Source organism: Prionailurus bengalensis, chromosome B1, assembly GCF_016509475.1.
Source record: "Prionailurus bengalensis isolate Pbe53 chromosome B1, Fcat_Pben_1.1_paternal_pri, whole genome shotgun sequence".
Classification (NCBI taxonomy): Eukaryota; Metazoa; Chordata; class Mammalia; order Carnivora; family Felidae; genus Prionailurus; species Prionailurus bengalensis.
Genome location: NC_057344.1, coordinates 119,700,006 through 119,718,010, shown reverse-complemented (window position 1 = coordinate 119,718,010; position 18,005 = coordinate 119,700,006). Strand labels below are relative to the sequence as shown.

General features: G+C 33.8%; 1 protein-coding gene across 10 annotated transcripts in view; it reads right to left on the bottom strand.

Annotated features, from left to right (window-relative positions):
• The window catches only part of CENPE (centromere protein E), an 81,676-nt gene that overhangs the window by 44,924 nt on the left and 18,747 nt on the right, over window positions 1-18,005 (bottom strand). For 8 of the 10 annotated variants that reach the window (XM_043571361.1, XM_043571348.1, XM_043571404.1 and 5 more), the window contains exons 13-24: window positions 17,390-17,548; window positions 13,682-13,826; window positions 12,686-12,774; window positions 10,926-11,093; window positions 7,032-7,106; window positions 6,685-6,804; window positions 4,815-4,937; window positions 4,568-4,733; window positions 4,013-4,167; window positions 2,327-2,638; window positions 1,942-2,214; window positions 1,629-1,787 (exon numbers count right to left, since the gene is read on the bottom strand). In XM_043571361.1, the coding sequence (XP_043427296.1) occupies window positions 1,629-1,787; window positions 1,942-2,214; window positions 2,327-2,638; window positions 4,013-4,167; window positions 4,568-4,733; window positions 4,815-4,937; window positions 6,685-6,804; window positions 7,032-7,106; window positions 10,926-11,093; window positions 12,686-12,774; window positions 13,682-13,826; window positions 17,390-17,548 (1,944 nt within the window). The remainder of the gene's footprint in view (window positions 1-1,628; window positions 1,788-1,941; window positions 2,215-2,326; window positions 2,639-4,012; window positions 4,168-4,567; window positions 4,734-4,814; window positions 4,938-6,684; window positions 6,805-7,031; window positions 7,107-10,925; window positions 11,094-12,685; window positions 12,775-13,681; window positions 13,827-17,389; window positions 17,549-18,005) is intronic. The other 2 variants (XM_043571352.1, XM_043571388.1) reach the window with 1 other exon arrangement.

The following is an 18,005-nucleotide window of genomic DNA, read 5'->3' as shown; positions in this document are numbered from 1 at the left end:
AGCTCATTATATAGAGTGATAGTATATAAATCTATACAAATATTTATTTACAGAAGTTGGGGCTTACTGAATTATTCTGAAGTAGTATTTTTTTTTTTATTTAGTAATATGTCCAATCTGGTGATTTTTCTTGCATACAAAATGTAGTTTAAAAAATTATGTAACTGTATAAAACCAAGTTTTATGTATATATGTATATATATATGTGTATACTATTCTGAGCTATGAATGTATGAAAGATTATTTCACCAGTCTCTTATTGATGAATGTTTTCAATTCCTAGTTGTAAATAGTCTGGTTTAAATAGTAGTGCAATAAGAATGAAAGACAGTATAAAAAATTCTGTTGATAATATATATCAAAGGCATTTCTGAGAGTAGAAATGTATAGTAAATGAATCCATTGTATAAAACTATAGGCAATCCCCTGTTATGGATTCAAATGTGTTGTCCCCAAATTCCTATGTTGAAGCCCTAACCTCCAATGTGACTGTATGTGAAGATAAAGCCTTTAAGGAGGTTTATTAAGGTTAAATGAGGTTATAAAACTTAGGCCCTGGGGCGCCTGGTTGGCTCAGTCAGTTAAGCATCTAACTTCAGCTCAGGTCATGATCTCATAGCTCGTGGGTTCAAGTCCCACATAGGGCTCTGTGCTAACAGCTCAGAGCCTGGAGCCTGCTTTGGATTCTGTGTCTCCTTCTCTGTCTGCCCCTCCCCTGCTCATGCTCTGTCTCTCCCTCCCTCTCTCAAAATAAATAAACATAAAAAACAAACAAACAACTGAGGCCCTAATCCCGTAGAACTGGTGTCCTTTTAAGAAGAGAAAGAAACACTAGTGCTCTCTTTCTCAGCTCAAGAATAGGAGAAAGGTCATGAGAAGACACAGAAGGAAGGTGCCATCTGCATACAGAGAAGAGAAGACTTACCACAAACCAAAGTTTCTAGCACCTTAGTCTTGGACTTTTAGCCTCCACAAATGGGAGAAAGTAAATTTCTGTTAAAAGTTTTAGTTACCCAGTCTATGCTATTCTGTGGTGGCAGTCTAGTAGACTAATATACCTCCCCTTAAAAAAAAAAATTATCATTAGCATCTCCTAGCCCTTCTTGTATATAATTAAATAACCAGTTAACTCCTAAGGTATCAGGACAAAATGAACCACACTACCTAGAATAAATCAAGGTGAGATTTAAGCACCTAATAGTACAATTATAGCACAAGCCCTAGAAACAGGCAAAACTACAACATAAACATTGATTTTACAGAACTCTAAGCAAGTTTAATATACAAAATCTGACATAAAACAAGTATTTTAGACATAATAATAAGCAATCTTTCTTACATTCTTAGAATTCAGAGGGGTTTTTAAAGATTTTAAAATACATCGAGGCTCAGGAAATGTCACCTCAAAGTCTGAACTAATTTTTGCCTTTTTTTTCCAAATTGACTGTAAGCAGTTATATCTGAAGTTATTTCAAACACATTAGGGTTATGCTTGTAAATTATCGTTAGTTATTAGCTCTGTGAATAATAGACAAGATTGAGATTATCGTTATGTAGTTACGTGTTTGAGGTTAAAGAGAAAGCTCTTCTACACAAGTATGAAAACTTTGGACAGAAATATCATTTACCTTTTCCTGGAATTCATCTTTAGTTTCTCCTAAGTTTTCCTCCATATGCAAATTCCTGGAAGTTTCCTCAGAAATTCTCATTTTTAGTGTGTTGATTGTTTCTTGGTGTTGTTTCAAAGACTCAAGAGCATTTCGTAATTGTTCCTGGGTGTCTATATTCTTTGTCAGAGAAACACAGAACAATTTCTGTTAGAATAATAAGAAACGATGGAAGTGATTTTGCAGGGACTACTTGATCATGAATAGTAAGTGACAGCTCCTATGTTTTCACAGAGGCTCTCGGTTTTCAGCATCTAATCAGTCAAAGTCTTACCATGTTTACAGTATCCTGAATGTCACTTTTGAGTTGGTCCCTCTCAATTTGCAGGCTCTCCTGGAGTTGTTTTAGGTCATCCCTTTCTTGGGTTAAGGTTCTTATTTCCACCAAGGTTTGCTGAAGTTGCTCAGCAATCAGTGCTTTTTCCTTTTCTACAGTTTGCAGCCTAGAATCTCTACTTTCTAATTGTTCCTTTAGCTCTTCCATTTCATTTAACACTTCTTGACTCTCGGTTGCTTTCTGCTGAAGTTCTTTGGTTTTTGGACAAAGCTTTAAAATAAGAAAAATAAAATGTGAAAAGCAGAACAGTCTATGGGACATATATGGAGGCCAGACCCCAGAATACTAAAGATCGCTTCCCTAGAGGGTGTCTTGTACCAACCTCTGTGCTCAAAGCATCAGAACTTAAACCAAGTTTTTGAGCTTGTTTAGAGAGATTTCCTATTTCCTGATCCATTCTTGCATTCTCCTCAAGGACCATCTTATACTTTTGCTCAAATTCAAGATGATTTTTTAAATCTTGGAATTCTTGATCAGTGCTTTTATAATTCATCTGGGTAGTTGCTAAGTCATTTTTAGTTTTCTCTATTTCGTCAAGTAAATCTTGAATTCTATTCTCCTTTTGAACTACTTCAGAAAACAATTTGTCTCTTTCCGATATTATTATATAGAGCTCTTCAGATTTATCATGTATCTACGGAGAGGAAATAAAATTTAGTTATGTTAGCAATGTAAGATCTACTGAAGCAGTTTCAAGGAAAAAATTCCTATGCAAAAAAAAAAAAAAAAGACATTGAAATTAAGCAAAGATTTGACTGAGGAAATGCAACATTTTTATTGTCACCGTTCCTTTAATAATGTATTATCCTGTTTACCTTCAAAGTTTTGTTTTTTAATCTCTTTGGGCTCTAGTAAGGATTGTTTGGAGCACACTCAATAGAAACACTTTATTTTAGAACATGCCTTTATTTCATCATCTATCATTCTAAAGTATTTTCTAACTTCTTGGTGTATCAGACATTTTATGGTTTTTCTAAGAATTTGACATATTTTCATCTAAAGCCTTTGAATGCGACTCTTATTTCTAAAACGTAATCCAAGAATAAATAATCAAGCTTTATTTGAATTATTATTTAAATAAACCATATCCAATTTATAAATAGTAAAATCACTGTGAAAGGTAAGGTAGAAGTGGTGGGAAGAAGAGAGGTGAGCTACATTGGAGACCAAGGATGGGGGTAACACAGCAGAGTTGTTTCAATCACAGACTAAGGATAGGAGGCACATCTATGTAACTCAACTATTGGTGCCATAACTATTTTTGAGCTAAGAACCAGCACCTACTTTAAAGAGTTTTTAGGATGACTAAATAAAATAATGTTGCTAGAGCTTTTTAGCATGATGTCTGCCATATAGTGTTCAAACACTTGTCACTTTTTATTTCTTCCAGAAAGGCAGAGAGAAAAGAAAGGCTGGCAGATGGTTTACAGGATTGTTCACTAGCCTGCAAGATTTACACTGATCTCAACTGTATCAGAGCCCTCCCTTGTATCTCATTACTTTCTTTTATTCAACATAGTGACTAGTAAAAAAAAAAAAAAAAAAAAAAAAAAAAAAAAAAAAAAGAAAGAAAAAAAAAAGATTTAGAAAAAGGGTGGGCCACAGAACTCTGTTTAAAAGATTTTATTTTTAAGTAATCTCTACACCCTACATAGGGATCGAACTCACAACCCCCATGAGATCAAGAATTGCACACTCTACCGACTGAGCCAGCCAGGCGCCCCCACAGAACTCTGTTTAAATGCAACACTTGAGGGCTGTAGAAATGGCTGTGCATGGCTCATGATACTAAGTATACTGTTAAATATGCTCTGAAAATGTATTTTTACATCTAGTAATATAAAAAAAATTAGAGGAGGAACTACATTCATTTCTGTTCCTAACAAGTAGTTAAATGTTTATGGACTCTTGCCTGCTACTTTAAAATAAACTATGGCAAAATATTTAAAGTGCTATTACAAAGGTTTTTATTTCAGAAGAAGAGTTATTTGCTTAAAAATGTATTTACCTCTTTCCTTAATATTTCTAATTCTGAGGGTAAAGGTTTCAATGCTGAGAGCAAATTAACTTCTTTACGTAAAGCTTCATTTTCTTCAACTTCTTTATTCAGTTCTTTCTGCAGATCAGTAATCTTTCTTTCCAGTTCCAAATTACAGAGCAAATCTAGGACATTTTGGGTAAATTAAATAAAGCAGCTTACAGTTATTGGGACAACCTAAATTACATGCAAAATGAAATTATTGAACCAGACTATATAAAATTTATTAAAGAAAGAGCCAATGTTGGTTAACAGGTAATCTAATTGTTAATAGTTCTTCAATTACTCCTTAAAAATTAGGTCCAATTTATTTGAAAAATAACTCCTAAACCTTTATGAATCTGAATGAAGTCCATGGAAGCATTTATAAATATTGATACCAAATGACACTGAAACTTATTAGGTTATTAAAAAAATCAGAGCAGAGAATAATAGATTTTTAATCACTGGAATGTAGCCACAATATTCTTCAGGTAGGTTTCTAGAGAAAGATCTAAAAAGAGGTAGTCTGAAATTATAAAATACCTTTTGGAACTTTGCCATCTATAAGGGAGGTGAGTTTTGTTATTTCATTAAAAGAAGATTGTAATTCTTTCTCCAGATCAACTTGCATTTTCTTTTTTGCCTCCAACTGGCTTTGATATAACTGAATATCATTTTCCATTTGCTTATATGCATTTGCAAGTTCTTTCTATTGAGAGAAACATTGTAAATTCACACAAATGTATTGATCGTAATAACTTTTTAAATAAATATTATAGGAGTCACTTACCATTTTCTCTTTCAGCTCTAGATTTTCACTTCTGAGAAAGGCGGATTCTCTCTTGGCATCAAGAGCTACACCTTCAGCATCAAGCAGAGTCTGTTTCATTTGTTTTAGGTCTTCAGTGCTTTCCTGTACACACGACAAAAAAATTTAGTGAAATCTAGCTTTCTGAGAGTTGGAAGACACTTTAGAGAACATGTACATAGATGTTATTCTGAATTGATAAAAAATGGTGGAAATATGGTAATTACCAAATGTGTATTTAGGAAAAGATGAAAAAAATAATATTTTCCATAATAAAAATATTTTTAAAATTCTGGATCTCTTTTTCTAAATTACAGAAGCATTGTATAGATTTAAGAATTTTTTATTGTTGGGTGCCTGGGTGGCTCAGTCAGTTATGCGTCTACTTTGGCTCAGGTCATGAACTCACGATTCATGGGTTCGAGCCCCGCCATCCAGCTCTGGGCTGACAGCTCAGAGCCTGGAGCCTCCTTCAGATTCTGTGTGTCCCTTTCTCTCTGTCCCTTTCCCACTCACTTTCTGTCTCTCTATCTCTCTCTCAAAAATAAATAAACATTAAAAAAAAATTTGTTATTGTTTAAAAAAGGCTAACAATTGTTGTTCAGCTAGCTTGTTAAAATCTCCTATGTATTTTTAAGTTATTCCAAAACATGAAAGTAGTTCGTAGTTAAAATTAAGGATATGAAATTACAAAATGAAAAGAAAAAGACAAAAAAATTCAATGGAAAAACATAAAAGATGAACAGGCAACTCCCAGAAGAGAAAATGCAAATGAATGATAAATACATGAAAAGATCTACGGTCTCATTTTTAGAGAGAAGTGCCATTTTAACATGACTTTAGCCTACATAAATTCAACCACATGTCTTGGCAGAATATTAATGCATGAATGAATGAATGAATTAATAAATTGGATGAAAAAAGAGAAAGAAATAATAATTATTAAAAAGTGGCCAATTCTACTTGATACTCTATCAACAGACACTCCAGGATTATATGATACCTGCCTTTCTTCCCAGGGCCTCAGAACAGTAAGATCACTTTTATAAAAAAGCATTTGTCATTAGTAACAGGTAACAGAAGAGTACTAATAAAAGGTAATAAAAAGTACTCTGAAAATTCAAATGGAAACAAAAGAACAATGGAAACCAAAGTTCCAGCTAGAAATTGCTGCTTTCTTAAAAACAGTGTTAAAAACTAGACTCAAACTGATACTTTCTTGAAGTAATCGGGACTGAAAGCAAGAAGAATAGAAAGCAAACAGTAAAAATTAACAATTTCACTACGAAATTCAATGTTATTTAATGCCATATCTTCTACCAACTAAAATCATCTAGAGCCACAGTTTCTAAAAAATAACAAACTGATAAAATACTTATTTAAATTATGATGAGCATGCATTAATATTAATCAAATTGATGAAATTTATAAAACCATGCTCAATTACTTGTGATACGTATAGCTCCAGGTATGTATCAATACCAACATAAGTGCTCACTTGAAGATACTAACTATACAGTTCTACATACATGTGCATACAATAATTAAAAAAATAAAATAATTCTTAAATTATTGATTTTTAATGGAAGCTCATCCCTAACTTACCTATATTCACTCAAAGAATGGTATCTTCAACTCTCTATGAATGACTCTTTATCCATAAAATGGCAATGATACTAGTAGTCCCAGTTTCATAGGGTTGACAAATATTAAATAAAATACTATATGTAAAACAACTACAACAGTGCCTGGCACACAGCAGGCTCAATATAAGCATTTGCTATAACAATGATGATGATGATGTGCTATAAATGTCTACATGAGAACGCAACAAAATAAACCTGATTTTTACCGATGAGTATGACAAGTCCATTTTTGTATCTTCTGACTTCTGACAGTCTATGTATTTCTGTAGCTTCTTAATCTGTTCTTCCTTTTCTCTAAGCAACTCTACTTTCGAACTTAGCTCATTCTAAAAGAAGTGTGAAACAAAAAAGAGAAACATATTTAATTGGATTTATATTTTAGGGGGTTAAAAAGAACTTATATTTAACAGTTTACACTGTTAGTAAAACTTAAAAAGTTGACATTGAAAAAAATAAATATATTCTTGTATTTTCTGAAATCATGTTCAATTATGTATGATGTACATTTTAGGCCTAGTTCTTTATCAATGGAAATACCAACATAAATGCTCACCTCAAGATCCTGATTATATACTTCTGCATGCTTAACTAAATTCTTTAAGTTGGAAATTTCATGAATTAGTTGCATCTGTAAGAGCATGTGAACAGGCAACAGAGCAAACCAATAGTTAATAAAGCAAAAAAACAAAAAACAAAAAAAACACCAAAAAACCAAAAAACCAAAAAAACATCAAAACACCAAAAAACCAAAAAACCAAAACCAACAACCCCAAAAGATAGCATTCATTCATCAACCACTTCAGAATCACCAAACAGTAAGAAGGGACTGAGAAATCAATTGTTCAAGCTACCGGTACAGAGCACCTCATTAAACAGAGACAAACTCAACAGAAAATTCCCAATCCCCATAAAACAAGCCAACAAGAAAAAAACCTCAGCATGGCCCAACTAATAGTTATGTCATCTGTTAATAATGCTAGAATAAAGTTAAAAGCAAATTAGTATGCATTCCTTGGAGGAAATAAACTTTTAAAAGATACACTTTTAGGGGCACCTGGGTGCTTTGTCGGTTAAGTGTCCGACTTTGGCTCAGGTCGTGATCTCACAGCTTGTGGGTTCAAGCCTCACATCAGGCTTTGTGGTGACAGTTTGGAGCCTGCTTCAGATTCTGTGTCTCCCTCTCTCTCTGCCCCTACCTCACTCACGCTCACTCTCTCTCTCTCTCAAAAATAAATAAACATTAAAAAAATTTTTTTTAAATACATTTTTTTTAAAATACATTTTTAATAGATTTTTGTTTTGGGGAAGTTAAGTACAGACATATGTTTATTCTATAAGATTTTTTTTCTTCCTGTAAATTATCCATTTAGATTTTATACTGGCATACTTTTTAAGGCTTTGTGGTTTAGAATTTAGGTTTAGATTAAGGTAGCTTCATGTGGTGTTTTTATAATAATATTACGGTTCACCAAGCTACAGAAATAGGTATGGGATTATGAATTATTACCTTGTCAATTCAGTCTACAGAAAATACTAAAAAGATGATGTTATTGGTTTACATTTTTCAACTGTCTAAAAGTCCAAAGAATACTTAAAGATACAAGTATTTCTATTAAAGTTTCCTTTTCACAAAATATCTGGAGCATAAATATTTGAGTTTCAGGTATTCTTGTGCAAAGCAAGTAAATGACAATTTACCACAGATAAACGTTTTTTCCCTTAGAATTATTTAATCTTCATAATTCGATGAATCCTTTAAAAGTAAAGGCAAATTAGAGTAGAATGTAAGGGACTTAGGAAAACAGCATCTTGTTTAATATTGTATGAATGTTTAATTCAGTCCTAACTAGATTTAGACTCAGACTAGTGCTCGTGTTGATGTTCTTATTTTAGGTCAATGCCCTCCAACATTGCCTCCACAATATTATGTGAGCCAAATTTGTAATTTAAGATTTTCTACTGGCTGCATTAAAGAAAGAAACAGGTATAATTAATTTTGATAATGTATTTTAACCTAAAATATTCAAAGTACTATCATTTGTTCATGTAATCAATATAAAAAATTAAAGAAATAGTTTACATTCTTTTTTTTTTTTTTTTTCATACTTAATTCAGACTGGCCCCATTTCAAATGCTCAAAATCACCACATGTGCTAAGTGGCTACCAAGTGTTCAGCAAAATTTTAGACATTTATATTGGTTATAACTTAAATTGGCTCCATCTTTTATCTTTTCTTTCCTGTTTCTAAATTTTGTGCAAGAAAATCACATTTACCAATAAAGAAGAACTAAATTTACCTTCATTTTAGAAAATAAACATTTAGAAAGAAAAATTGTCCCACTTTCATTTGAAATACCACTTTAACTATTGGTTCTCATTAACAGAAAAAAGATGGAGTAACTTTTGTAAAGCTCTGAGTGTAACTTCCCAAAGATGTATTAAGATGCTGAGCATAAAGAGAAAGTATATATGATACGATCAAAAGTCAAGTGGTTGCTACATAAAAAAAAAAAAAATAGATTTCAACTGTAATTTGCAGCAGGTGAAATAAAATATTTAACTTAAGACAAAAACCTCTAACTTGTTAAAATTCTAAAACTAATCAAGTTAAAACAGGTAGGGGTTGGAATTTACTTTGTTCCCTGAGCATAATACTTACTCCATCTAAAATCACTAAACATTCTGTATTTCTATATTCCCATTTGAAAATTATCCATAGCCTTGGTGATTTATAAGATCATCGGCAAACCAGGGCAATACCCACATGTCTTAAGGTCATTATTTGACTTTTCATTCCGTTTTCATTAAGCGTTTCCCCAAAATGGAGGTTTGGGAACACATTTTACTGTATATTCAGACTTACATTCTTAGTTTAAAATGGAATGGACGTTGCAAAAAGAGCTTTGAATAGAGTTAAGTTTTTATTACTTAATCTTTTAGGTTACCTTATTGAACCTAGAATTTTAATTGTGTCCAAGTAAAGATGAAGAGAATAGGATTATTTCTCCCCTTGACTGTGGTTAAAAGAAAAAAAAAATTGGGATGTGACAGTAAAGTCATATACTGTGTTATTTTGTAATCTTTTTGTGTGTGAGACAATTTAGTGAGCTTCAGTTTTTATTGATTGGATACAGAAATCATGTAAAAAACTTAGAAATGATTGCTATACTTATGCTCAGTTAGCCTTGCATCTGAGCAGTTTGGCTCCAGAGACCATGGTCTTAACCATGACACTACACCACCCCCTTCCTTATAAAACTCTGTTTTATAGACTGAAATTCATGGGCCAATATATGACATTTTGTATTTTGTTAAAATGTAAATTTTAAACCAAGTTAAATGAAACTCTGTGGAGAACATATAGACTTCCTCTTAGGATATATACCCATAAATGTAGGATTAACTTTAATTTTTATATAGAATGGAAATAATAGTTTTGGCACAGATTTCTTTTTTCCTTATTAAAAAAAAAAGAGGGTGAGAAATGAAACAATGATACTGAGGAAAGAGCATTGTGTTCCTTTGGGCTATCCACACAGAAGTCTTAGAAGTAGCTACAAATTAACTCATCATTTAACTACACCAGTACTGGCTCTTATTTGGCAGGGCAGGAGACGGGAGTGGGGTAGGGACAGATTCATAGTCTGATAACAGCTATGGATTCTTGTTCCAAAAAAATGAATATCCTTCAAAAATTCCGCAAAATAATTTTATACTGTCTGTGAACTCTAAGTTAAGGACTGTGTGCTCTAAGAAATCTTAAATCTCTTGGACAATTTCTAAGTACCTGAAGTTTGAGGTTTTCTGAATTAGGTTCTCTTAACATAGAGCCTAATATATATTTAGAAAATTTAAGTGATCTGTTTCATTTCTAAAAATTGCATTACAAGTATTTAGTATTTAGTTACACTAATTTTCATAATAACTCTCTTATATGGAAAAAGACATGAGCATAATCAGCTTTCCTGTCTATTCTAATAATGTTCTAAATATTTAGGAATATACTTTTCAAAGAAAATGAAATCCATGGGTCCATGGATATGTAGTATCCATGCATAAAACAGTCAGATAGTAAAATTCATATTGGTCTCAGTAGGAAATGGTTATACTATAGACAGAATTTACGTGTGCTCAACCAATTAACTGATAATATACAAATTACAATGAAATAACTTATTCAAGACAAATCCATCAATAGGCAGATGCACGAAACCATCCCAAAGACATTTGTAATTTGTCCTTCTTCTTGTGCGTGAGCACAAGTGAAACAAATATGCTTTAAATATTTTAAAAGTGACACAAATGAATTATTTCTTAAATTCTTTAAATTGTGTCTACATATGGAAAATGGTTGGATTCTTCCTATATCAACCTTAGAAATATCTTTAAGAGAATGATACTTCTTTGAAAAGTGTGGTTTTAGGTTCATGTTTCCATATCTCTTACCTCCTGATCTTTTTCCGCTTTTCTTTCTAGAGCCTCAAATTCATCCAAATCATTCTTTTCTTTTAATTTCAATTCCATTTCTTCATTTTCTCGTCTCAGTTGTTCATAGTCCAATATCAGATTATCATAGTTGGCACGAAGTGAATTCAGCTCACTTTCTAAGTTTTCCTATTGGCAACAAAACCAGATTTTCAAGACAGACAGAATTCAAATCATATATTGTTTCTTTTAGATTACTCAAATAATTAATTTAACCTTATATCATGTAGCAACTTAGGTCATTCTCTTCTTCAATATCTTTCTTTTTTATTTTACTTTATTTATTCTCAAGTTAGTTAGCATACAGTGTAGTCTTGGCTTCAGGAGGAGATTCTTCTTCAATATCTAATGGTCTAGTTTCATCCCGGGTAAAATAAAGGGTGTGAATTTCGGTAAACTAGCTAATTTAGAAGAGCAGGCAATTTTGAAAGGAGTATGAAAAAAACATCTTATAAACAATGCTCTGCCAATATTTAACTGGAAAAGTTGTCGGGAGGAGGAATTTGGGGAGGTAGGGTGTATACTGGGAAGTCCATTTGACCACAGTTTAAAAAAAAAAATTTTTTTTTTAACATTTATTTATTTTTGAGAGACAGAGTGATACAGAGCATGAGTGGGCGAGGGTCAGAGAGAGAGGGAGACACAGGATCCAAAGCAGGCTCCAGGCTTTGAGCTGTCAGCACAGAGCCGATGCGGGGCTCGAACTCACAGACAAGATCATGATCTGGGCAGAAGTCAGCTGCTTAACCAACTGAGCCACCCAGGTGCCCCATTTGACCACAGTTTTTTAAGCTCCTTAGTAATAAAGCTGATAATTTAATTCTCTACCTATCTGATGCCTGTTTTATTTCTCAGACAGGTCTGAATTTAGGAAGGGAAACAGAAATATTCTTCATTGACCTCTAGTGCCATGTTTTACCATACTCAAAAGAGGCCTGTTCCTGTTTTGTATACTATTATGAGAAAGAGATAAACTGTAAGTTATAGAAACAAAAATAAACACCAGGAATTTTCCAACAATAACACACTTCTAGAGGATGTTTTAGGGACATAAAAGCACTTTACCTCTAATACTCACCTAATTATAACTAATATGATGGTTAACTAATGGTAATAATTCCCAAGCATCACTGCAATTTCACTCTAAAACTAAAATGAAATTTCCTTAACAAAAACATTTATAAAACTATACTGTATTTTTTTGGACATTAGTAGCCTAGAAAGTAAACATGGACTCTCTACCCACTGAAGTATTTACTATAGTATTCCTTGTTTACAGTTTTGACAAGGTCATATATAATATATTTACTTCTTTTTTTCAGTCTTATTTGGCAATATTACCCCCCACCCCCGATGTGTCATTTTTCTACTATATGCTTGAGATTTTGACACTTTAAAAATCAGACTTTTTACCCTTATGGGTCTAAGTAAAAACAAAAACCAAAAGAACAACAACAACAACAAACAAACAAAAAATCACGAATACCAAGATCTGCTGGTAAAGAACCAGAAGCAAAGGTTCACCTAATACGATACACCTGCAATATGAAATTTTTCGCCTCCTCCGTATGCCAGTTAGCAACTAGCAGTGTTACGAGTAATTAGAACCAAAACTGTTACCGAAATTAAGTCAGAGCTTATAATGTGCAGCAACAATAGTGAACACCAATAAAAAATGAATTTTAAAAAGAGAGTATGTCTATGAAGTACACTTAAATTACCTGACTTAGTAGCTTTGTTGCTGGATTCCACTCTACCTCTGTTAATGGATCAAGAGTGTTACTGAAAATATCAGACTCTGAAGAGATAGCTATAATAAGGAGGAAAAGAAATTTATCCATAAATGTGTTAATAAAATTTCTCAAAAGTCAAAGACTATAAGAAAATCTGATCAGAGGTAATAATAAGATCCAATTAGGTAACATGTGCTCACAATATGAATGCCACGAATATATTAACAACAGATATGATCATTTATAGTATTGTATGAATTAAGATCCCTGGTTGGGGTTAGTAATATAATATAGATCCTTAATAAAATATAGTTACCTACATTATAGGGACAAAATCTGAATTTAAGATTTGATCATTGTAAGTAGGTTTTAAAATGCCCTTTAAAAATACTGATAATGTTGGAGACATTATTTTGAAACATGTCTATGTAATGTCCCCCTTCCAAGATTAAACAAAGTTTAAGGCAGATGTTATATGGATACTAATTTAATTGGATAATGATTAGAACAAAAACCAAACAATAAAAACATGTCTCATATGTTTCAACTACAGTGCATTATTCTTAAGAGTCTTGAAAAAAATAGAGAATGTTCACTGTCTTAAAATTACTAATTTTTTATCATTATCTCCATCTGTAATCATATCTAAAATTCATACATTTTATTAAATGTGTTTACCACATTAACTGAATTATAAAGAAAGTCTTTCTTTACAGGGATAATTTTTTGTTTTGATTTTGAGTTTTTTATTTATTTATTTATTTTTTTTACTTTAGAGAGAGGGAGTGCAAGTTGGGGAGAGGACAGAGGGAGTGAGATAGAGAATCCTAAGCAAGCGCCATGCTGATTGTGGAGCCTGACATGGGACTCGATCTCACAATCCTGGGATCATGACCTGGGCTGAAATCAAGTCAACCAACTGAGTCACCCAGGTGCCCCTACAAGGATGCTTTTATAATTAAAAGCAGCTGAAAAAGTACTCACATTCATCAATTTCTCCTATCATAGTTATAGCTGCCTTATGTGTTTTTGTTATATTTGCTGACATATTAAATTCATTTAAATAATTTGAGTCCTTCATTTTGTTAATTTTGCCAAGACACCAAGTGACTCTTCGTTTTCTTTTAGCCTAAGGAGAAAGAAATAAAAATTACCTCGCACAGATCTGGGCTCAAACATCATAAAACAAGGGAATTAGTTTTCATTTTTGGAAAGCACTAACTTGGTAGAATTCTTATTAAGCCTATGTAATATCATACTGGGCTTAGGACATCCTGTGAGAACACAAACTTTTACATTTTTATTTATTTTTGGGACAGAGAGAGACAGAGCATAAACGGGGGAGGGGCAGAGAGAGAGGGAGACACAGAATCGGAAACAGGCTCCAGGCTCCGAGCCATCAGCCCAGAGCCTGACACGGGGCTCGAACTCCCGGACCGCGAGATCGTGACCTGGCTGAAGTCGGACGCTTAACCGACTGCGCCACCCAGGCGCCCCATGAACACAAACTTTTAAAATCAGTGTTTAACTCATAAAAAAATTTGATGAAACAAATGTCATGTTTTATTTGAAGGTTTATTTACAAACTTTTCTGGGACTTAATTGAAAGGACTTGGCAGACTCACAACCCTTTAAGTAAGTAATCCAGTGTTCTCTAGAAAGGAAGTTGCTGTTGCCACACCATAGCTACCAAAAGCACGTCTGAGTCTCCAGCTTTAACCGACAAAGACAGACAGTCCATTTGAATTTCCTGCAGTGAATGAATCTCACACACGTGGCCTTCACAATGCCAGTTCTCTTCCAATTCAGTAAAGCTAATGCCTCCACCAGCACTCCTGACCTCATTGTTCCTTTCTCCCTTGAGATCTTGCTCCCTGGGTTATCTGTTCATGTCATCTTTACCAGTTCCCTGCTAGTAGCCTGATAAATGCTCAAGCCTCTTTGTTTACTTTTATTTTATTTTAGTATCTTTTTTTTTGAGAGACAGAGAGAATGAGATTCTTAAGCAGGCTCCACGCTTAGCAGGGAGTCTGACCCAGGGCTCGATCCCACTACTCTGTGATCACAACCTGAGTCAAAATCAAGAATCGAACACTCAACCGACTGAGCCATCCATGTGCCCTATTTGCTTTTGATTTTTTTTTAAAAACAAACTCTTCAGTCCTTACTTCTCTCTATCTACCATTGTATTCTTCCTCATCATCCATCTACTCCTTCCAGGAATACCTCTGTCTCCCAGCTAGCCGTCCTCACCTCTCACTCTGCTTTGCTGGTTTCTCCTCCTCTGCTTGTGTTTTTCCATATTTCAGTTACCATTTTTCTGTGGTCCCTCTGCTAGGTCCAAGTATTGTCTTATTTGATCCTCTCTATAATCCTATTACTGGGATTTATAGATCCTTTTTATAGATCTATAAATGATCCTTTCTTCTGAAGCCAGTCCTCTCTACCGTGTTCATGATCCAATCCCTTGGGGCCATCTTAACCCTCTGTAAAGTGGCTTCCACTCCTACCACATAACTCAAATTGTTTTGTAAATGAGCTTCTTATATCCAAATCCAAAAAGTTTTTGTCTAAATTTATCCTTTATTTATTTTTTTAGTTATTTTAATGTTTATTTTATTTTTGAGAGTGAGAGCGTGAGCAAGGGAGGAGCAGAGAGAGAGAGAAGGAGAGAGAGAGACAGAGAGAGAGAGAGAGACAGAATCCAAAGCAGGCTCCAGGCTCTGAGATGTCAGCACAGTGAGCAATGTGGGGCTCGAACTCATGTATTGCGAGACCATGACCTGAGCTGAAGTCGGACTCCTAACCGACTAAGCCACCCAGGCACCCCATGTCTATATTTATCTTAATTAAGTTCTTAGCAGAATGTGACATTGCTAATCACTACCTCTCTGAAATATTTTCTTCTCTTAGAGACCACATTCACCAGATTTACTTAACTCTACAGCTAATCCTGGGCTCCCTTTGGGATTCTTTTGCCTTTATTGAAAAGTTGTCCTTGGGGTCTTTGGCTATTTTCATTTTCAACATGCTCCCAGAACAAGACTATCCATTCCCATGACTTTACTTTGGATCTGCAGTATCTAATGGCCACATTGGTATCTCCAACTCACAAATTTCACTTGGATTTCATATATTTGGATTTTCAACTGCATGACACCTTAAACTGGAGATGGCCCAAATAAAACACTGAGCAGCTGCACTGAGCTTCATCCAGTGTTCTTTAACAACGAATACTGCTACCAGTTACCCAGCAAGCCTAGCAACGTTTGCAAATTATTCTGGATACCTCCCTATCCCTGTCCCTCACATCTAAACAATCATAGAGTCCTGTTGAGTCTACCTCTCACACAGCTTTCCAATTTATCCACATCTTTGGCATCTCCAGAGTCACAGTCCTTGTATAGTCCCAACCAATCTGATGCACACAAGCAGACACACCTTTCTAAAATACAGTTCTGTGTTACATGTAAGGTTTTTCCTTATCCTTAGCATAACACAATGTTCAAATCCTTCCCTATGGTTTAGAATTCCCCTGCCACCAAAACATTCTAAGTCCAAGAAATATATTATGTTGTTTTCACAACTCTGAGCTTTTGTACATGTAGATCTCTTCGTAAAATATTCTCTCTTATACCTTCCATTGGACTATTTTCTTCTCATCAGTCTGTCAACAAATAGCTCTTCGAATGTCTTCTTTATACCAACTGTGGTGACTTGAGCATAATGTCTATTAATAATTACCTTAATTAAGAGCATACATATATTGAGGATTTGCCCTGTAGAAAGTGTAGTGTTAGGCACAGTCTATATATTATTTAACTTAATTCTCACAGCATTCCTATGAGGTGGAGATCTAGATATCTCACAAATAAGAAAATGCAACAAAGTGTATTTAAGAAATTACCTAAGGTAAAGAGTTAGGAACTGACAGCATCAGGATTCAAATCCAGGCAGTCAAGCTCCAGAGGCCATCCTTTTAACCATGATACCATTATAGCCAAAACATACTTACTTGACAAAAAAAAAACCCCTAACTCTACCAAAAACAAAAAGTACACATACTGGAAACCAGAATTTTGATCACTATGTTGATTTGTATTCTAGATCAATCATCCTGAGATTGATATTCTTTTTCTTTAAAGAGAAAATATTCCCATATACCCTAGACACCTGTGGTTCCCAATCACTTGATCAACTTCATCAGAATTTCTTAAGAAGCATATTGAATATAGATTCCTGGTCAATATTCCAGACTTCTTGTGCATTTTTTTTTTTTTTTTTAATTTTACAGAGAGAGCAAGCATGATGGGGGAAGAGGGGCGGAGGAAGAAAGAGAGAAAATCATAATCATTCATACTCAGCATGGAGCCTGACATGGGGCTCAATCCCATGACCTTGGGATCATGATCTAGGCTAAAATCAAGAGTTGGATGATCAACTGAGCCACCCAGGTGCCCCTATTCTAGATTTCTTGAATTAGGATCTCTACATGTAGGATCAGAGATCAGTATTTTTAATGAACCTTTTAGGTTTTGCTGACACATAGGCAAACACACAAAATGTTCTGGGTTTCCTGAATACACTGTAACAAAGGATAAGAAATGTATAACTATATTATAAACAACCTATAGGAATACCCATCCTAGTCCCTATATACTAAGTCTGAGTTGTCATTCCTTTAAATTTTACCTTTAATTCCTGTTGTGATGTGAGGGAAGAAGAAGTCACCAGCATCCGCGTTAAGTTCTGAATTTTCTCAATCTGTACTTTTTGAAGCAAATCTTTTTCTTCCAAAAGTTGGGCTAATTGGTCTTTTTCCATTGCCTGGGCTCGAGTCTCTAAAGAAACCTATAGACATAATATTAAGTTATATTAATAATAAACATAGCTAGATTTTCAAGCCTTGAAAGTAGCTTGAAAGAATAGAATATTAAATTTGTATGTGAACTATGAGAATTTACATTTTACCGAAAGAAAATATATCTTACCTATAGAATACTAATACTCAGTTGCCACAAAGAGTAATTTTTCTAACTTATAATAAAGTAAAATAAACATTTCTTCCCATGTGACTATTCTATGCCATATAGATTATAACAAGGCTGTTAAAGCAATCCTATTAATTGCCTAAAAATTAGGCAGAGAAGTCATAACAGCAGAGACTTGAATACCTACAGCAAAGGAACAGATGTTCTCATAAAACTTCCATTTGATATTTTAGCTCATTATTAAAAAGATAACTAAAATATAAAATTTTTACAAAATATGGGACCACAATGGTTAAAATAAACAAATTACAATGACA